Raw genomic sequence first — 6802 nt, forward strand, 5'->3', positions numbered from 1 at the left:
GCTTGCACAGCCTTCTGGGACGACGTTTAACTCGAACTGAGCTCATTCAGAGGGAACGGAGTAGAAATGAAGCGTTCAAACACTCACCACACACATTCACAAGAGTTTTTCTGATCAAAGAGCATGGGCAGAATCACATAGCATGGGTTTCCTGAACAAGTCACTGGCATACCGATGCCCAGTCACCCTTTAAGATACTCCCAACCACACAGGAAGTAGTATAGAGAAGCTAAGAGAGGGTATGAAACTTTGAATATGCTTTAAGTCCAAGTGGTGCACTCCAAACTAACAACTGGGAATTTAAAGCTGTAGTGTGCCATTTCTGTGCCACCAAATGGGTTTCCAATCTTTGTGTTTGATTGGTCCGACGCAGCAGCATTGGTTTGGTAGACTGGGAGAGTGTTTGAAACCATTACTTTTTGTCGCCAATAATGGCACAGAAAGTTCACAATGGATTTAAGTTACTTACTTCCCCCATTGTTGCAGCTCTCAAACCTCATTCACACTTTTACATACTCCAACTTGGCAAGTTACATTCATGTGTGAGTGAGAGAGTCCCAGTTAACTCCTGGACAAAGTGACTTCAGTTGCCTGGATAAAACAATCTTTTTAACAATTCCAGGATGCATCAGCCCAATGAACAATGAGGCTTGGTGACCTGTTATAAAATGCACTCCAGCATTGGTTAGTCAACTACAGTTGGATAGCTGGCATGACATGACAATATATTCCATCTAAAGCTATTATAAGCGTACAATTTTAACATTATTATGCATGAAGACTAAATAATGAGAGACTGTATGGAACATTTGTTAAAACATTCGCTAAACTATTAAAGGAATAGTTCAGCCAAAAATAAAATTTAGGCCATTCAAGATTTAGATGAGTTTACATCACTTGCTCACCAATGGATCCTCTGCAGTGAATGGGTGCCGTCAGAATGAGAGTCCAAAGAGCTGATAAAAACATCACAGTAATCCACGCCAGCCCATCTTTAAACTGTCGCTTTTGGCCAAAATACAAGTCCATAATTCATAATAACACTTCTTCCAGTGAAAAAGACCATGCCCTGTTGTCTCTCACATCAAAATCCACCAGCATATTTGTTTTGGACTGTTTTGAACCATTTCCGCTTGTGAATAGCACTTGATCTGTGCATATTTCTAAGACTTTTTGGAGAAACTAAAAGTTGAATCATGTGAATTACTTCTGGATTATTGTGATGTTTTTATCAGCTCTTTGGAAACTCATTCTGAAGGCACCCATTCACTGCAGAGGATCCATTGGTGAGCAAGTAATGTAATGACACGTTTCCCTGTTCTCATCTATACTAGTCAACATTTGAAATGGATCAAAACCGTTCATCAAAGTTGTCCTAAAACCTAAAAGCGTTCTTGTCTTAGGACAACTTTGATGAACTTTTTTTGATCCATTTCAAATGTTGACTAGTGTACATCTTGAATGGCCTGAGGGTGAGTACATTTTCAACAAATTTCAACTAATATTTTAACCTAACTACATGAAAACGAATGCTGTTTGATGTCAAACCTTACAGAAATGCATGTAAGCACAAATGAGATTTACAGTTTTTCTCAATTGCTTTGGTTCAATTCTCGAATTAAATTTTTTTTTCCCAAAACAATAAGTTCAGATCTCTGAACAATTAGCTTCTTGTTCACATCAGATTGGAATTTCTTATTGATTTGAGCAAATTGCAAATGCTTTGGCACATGTGTGCAAACAGTAAGTACAATTGTCTGCAGTTTGCACAACAACTAATTGCATATGGCTTGTTGATCAAAACTGATGAGCCGATTCTCACTGTCTAAACTGTCAAACTCTTCACAACTTCTCAATCATTTTTCATCGTGTAAGCCATCACATTCAAAACGATCCATTCAATTATGAAAAATTGGTATACACGCATGTATATTCCATAAATATCTGACATTGACATTGTTTGTAATGTCTGCTAAATTGGCAAATGACCTCTAATTGCAATACAATTTGAATCAACCATTCAACCATTTAACCAATCATATGAAATGTACAGTAATTGGACAAGCAAGATTTCACTTTACATGTAGTACATTCGTACTAAAATAAATGTACTGTATAAATACAAATGTTCATATACTTTTTTCTTTTTCTATGTACTATTGACTCTTCTCAACAAATATCAGATTTTTTTGGGTGAGTAACTACATTTTGCAGACATGCAATAAAGTTCTGAAATTCCAGCAAACAGTTGTGACCTATGCACTCACAGTTTAGAGAATGTTAAGACCATTTCGAAAAATGTGCCAAAGCCATTGAGAAAAACTATAAAGGGTTAATTCACCCAAAAATGAAAATTCTATCATTAATTACTCACCCTCGTGTTGTTCCAAACCCGTAAGACCTTCGTTCATCTTCGGAACACAAATTAAGATCTGACCCTCCCATAGACAACTAATAGACAACATGTGCAAAGAAAACAAAAATAACGACCTTATTCCACATTTTCGTGTGGCGTCATTACGCCGGATCTGGGTCAGCGCCGCCACACGCTCACGTCATGATACTGTCGTGAACACGCATCCACAAGCAACGCAGTAGAGATGAAAATGTGGAATAAAGTCGTTATTTTTGTTTTCTTTGCGCAAAAAAGTATTCTCGCAGCTTCGTAACTTTACAGTTGAACCACTGATGTCACACGGACTACTTTGTCGATCATCTTGGTACTTTTCTGGACCTTGAACGTGGTAGTTACCTTGCTGTCTATGGGAGGGTCAGAGAGCCCTCAGATTTCATCAAAAATATCTTAAATTGTGTTCCGAAGATGAACGAAGGTCTTACGGGTTTGGAACAACACGAGGGTGAGTAATTAATGACAGAATTTTCATTTTTGGGTGAACTATCCCTTTAAGTACTGCAGTGAAGGGGAAGATTTTCAGTGAAAAACTAATAATCTTCACACAAAACATCACATGACTTCAGAATACTTGGAAACTTGGAAATGCACAAGTCATGAGGACTAATTTGATGGTGCTTTTTTTAGGCCTTTTTAGATCTTGGTAGCCGTTGAAACTATACACTGTATGAAAAGAGGCCAGTTTTCTCCATTTGTGCTTTCAGTTTCCATTTCTCCATTTTTCTGAAGAAACCCATGAATAGAAAATGAAATCACTGGTCATATTACCCTTTAAAAATGTGAACCAAAAAGGGTCTCATATCCTTATGGCTTCTACGCAAGTCTTCTGACTTCACATGAAGTTTCTATCACTTTACATTTTTTTAACAGCAGGAGTTTCAGCAGAACTTTCACTTCAGTGTGGTTTAGTTCAGTAAAATAGTTACACAGTAACTGAAAGCAGTATTCAAAGCACAGTACAGCCCGAGCTATTTTAAACAGCAACGTGGCTATTCAAATAGTGTGAAATGTGAGAGGGTGTGAGGTGATGTGTTCCTGGCAGTGGGGTGGTTGTCATTTATACAGGAATGCTCGCATGATACTAGTTTTGCTGAGCTACAGTAAATAAGGGGAAAGACAGAAGAGCCATGTGGAAGAAAAGAACATATGCAAACAAGATTTTTACATTTCCTGATGGAAATGTGAACGGTGGATGCCCATGCAAAACATGTCATCATGACGCCCTATGTGCACTGGGTGGTTGTTTACTGGCCCAATTCCCTAAAGACTCTAAGCTCTACATATGACTCAGGATCCCTCTATAGGAGTACACAGGATCCACCAGGTGAAAAAAAATAAGGCTATAATAATCAGTTAGTAAAGTAACCAAGATTCTAAAGAAAAATAGTTGTTATAAAAATAATTAACCAATTATTATAAAAAAAATAGTATTAATAAATACTATATATATATATATATATATATACAGTGGGTACGGAGTAAATAAGTAACAAAAAATATTTTATTATTTATACACACGCATTCATATTTTGAATTTAGCTTTTATGTTTATATTTTATTTTCATTTTAGTTAAAGTTTTAATAATTATTTGATTTGTGCTTTCATCATTTTTATTGTTTTTTGTTTTTATATACTGGTTTTCTATATACTTTTAATTAATACCAGTTTTAGTAATTTTAGTAATTCAACTTAAATTTAATTTGATTTCAGTTAGCTGCCAAAGCAACATTTCAAATTTTTACGTTTTGCTTTTCATCTAATATTTACATTTTATCTTATTTCAGCTTTATTTCAATTACGAATTTCAAAAAAAAAAAGTTTTAGTTAACAGCAACAGCAAACCTCTCCTCAACAAGATGCATGATTTGAAATTTGAGCAATCATTCATGTCCTGGTGCAGTTATTGTGACAAAGTTTAATACTTATGTTTAGTGACTTAAACCCCTAATCTTAAGTATGAGCAATAGTAAAGGGGCGTTCGCATATACAATGATTTGCACCAAAGAAGTGACTGTAAGTCATTCTTTTTTTATTATGAGAATTATTGATTTCCAAGCAGTTGACAGCTAAATCCTATGCAAATGAGCAGTGACATGATATGAAGATTGCCAGTGTTGGATCCGCCAACTGAGTAATTGTTGCATGTGTGAAAGCCCCTTAATAGTAATGCTTGCCTTGGCCAAATAAAAAAAAAAAATCCCCTGCAAAACTGACAAAACCATACCAGAACAAGTATTTTTACAAGTATTTAATACAAGCCAGGCATACTTTATGAAAACCATTTCCTCAAGTCATATTTATTGACTGAATTATCATAGGTACAAATATAGTTACAAACTATTTACATGTCAAAATAGGGGTGAGCAAACCTGTTTCTCCAGCACTTCAAAGACACAATCATGTGATAAAAATGTCCACATAATAAATCTTGCAGCAGGTTCCTGTGGCCTGTGAGGACAAGGCAACCATAACCCTGCGGTACCTGGATAAGCAGAAGGTTGGTTGACCTCCAGGAATTGGTGGGTTAAACTCTAGAATCTTGTTTCTGAAGGAGCAGAGGACTCAAACGCAGCAGAGCACGTACAGGAACGCCCAACTGACTGCTCTTGAGCAGCAGCTTTGGAAAACAGGAACATCCTGTACAGAGAGATCCGAACAATTATGTTAGGAGATAAAGTACAAGAAAGGCTGACTATAGATCAGTGCAACATTTCAGAACTTATTGATCAGATATCCAGTGCTTCAAGGAATAACTGACCTAAAAGTTACATTTCTCTCATTATTTATTCTTGCTCATGTTGTGCCGAAAATATGACTTTATTTCTTCTGTGGAGGGGCTGTACTCCAAAAAAAGCACAAAGGTTTTTTATCCTTCACATAGGGCAGGGGTGGCGAACGTCGGTCCTGGAGAGCCGCAGCCCTGCAGAGTTTTGCTTCGACCCTAATCAAACACACCTGAACAAGCTAATCAAGGTCTGAAGGGTTATTAGGAAGCTGCAGGCAGGTGAGTTTTAATTAGGGTTGGAGCTGAACTCTGCAGGGCTGCGGCTCTCCAGGACCGGAGTTCGCCACCCCTGACATAGGGGCTAAAAAGAAGTTTGAAATACCTGAGTGTACTTTTAGGAAACATTTGAGCTTTTAGATAACTTTTAGGGACACTGGCTGGATTGCTGGGAGCAGCATTTAGAAGAGTTAGGGATGGTAAGATTGACCGAGTCGCATCAGTGAATCACCATAAAAGTTAACGATGCGATTGATGTATTGATTTTTTTAAAAAGTGTGCATTGGATACAAGTTGGAATTTGTATCACGATGCATCATTTCTAACATATTTGAATCAGTAAAAAACAATTTATTTATATATAATTATTAGTGGATGTGCTATACTTTTATTATTTAGAAAGTGACCAATAATGTGTGACCGATATTTTATATGTAGACTGATTTCTCCTCTCTAGACTGTTTCTCAAGCGCGTTCTCTCATCACCACTGCTGCTAGGTGAATATGATGCATCACAACGCTATGGAGACCGAGGCGTGTCCTGAGAGTCACACAGATAATAGATCATCATGGCTGTCTGTCTGAACCAAAGAAATAAAAGCAAACTATCTGTATCATACTGAATTGCATAGCATCATATTTTTTCCATTGAATCGCATTGTGTTGTGTTGTATCGAATCGATATCGGACCGCACTGCATCGTAACGGGTGAATTGTATCGCATCGGTAGCCATTTCATATGTATCTTTAATGTATCATATCCTTGGTAGGGCTGGGTATCGTTCAAAAATGTTCGATATCGATACCGATACCTTGACTTCGATACCGGTTCCTGAACGATACTTTTTCCGATACCAAAATTTATGAAATCAATTTGAACAAGATTACATTATCTAAAAAAAAAACTTTGGTTTTATTTTTCAGCTTGTTGATGTTTATACAAACTCAAAGACTCATCTCCTGAGCCACTGCACAAAGGAACAAAACGTAACCAACACAATAAATCAGTGCAAATAGTTTTAATAAAGCTCAAATAGTCTTCAGTTTACACATCTATTAGCCTACATTTACACTAGTGCGTGTTCATCTTAAAACGCATAGCTCAGACAGAATCATGATTTCTATTCATTTTCCACTGATTTACTGATGAGCATTAGCAGCTTCCAGCGCTGTCTGCCTGTGTTTTATCTTCCATGATCACTGCTCTGACTCAGAGGTAATAACATATTTAATTTCAGCAACATTACATGGCCAAAACACACATTAGACGGCAATCGGAAGTTATTACAAACACTCGATGGTGGTTTAAAGTGAGTTTTGAGTAAAAGCGGAATATAAATCTTATTTATTGTCTTATGTAGCATGATGCTACAGTTTGCATGAATGG

General features: G+C 36.8%; 1 protein-coding gene across 1 annotated transcript in view; it reads right to left on the reverse strand.

Annotated features, from left to right (window-relative positions):
* Window positions 1-4695: 4695 nt before the first annotated feature.
* LOC107679132 (anaphase-promoting complex subunit 1-like) overlaps window positions 4696-6802 on the reverse strand; it is a 75772-nt gene continuing 73665 nt past the window's right edge. Inside the window, exon 37 of the mRNA XM_016474593.1 lies at window positions 4696-5051. Coding sequence (XP_016330079.1) covers window positions 4939-5051 — 113 coding nt within the window. The 3' untranslated portion in view covers window positions 4696-4938. The remainder of the gene's footprint in view (window positions 5052-6802) is intronic.

This window comes from Sinocyclocheilus anshuiensis, unplaced genomic scaffold (assembly GCF_001515605.1).
Source record: "Sinocyclocheilus anshuiensis isolate Anshui unplaced genomic scaffold, SAMN03320099.WGS_v1.1 scaffold300, whole genome shotgun sequence".
NCBI classification, from domain to species: Eukaryota; Metazoa; Chordata; class Actinopteri; order Cypriniformes; family Cyprinidae; genus Sinocyclocheilus; species Sinocyclocheilus anshuiensis.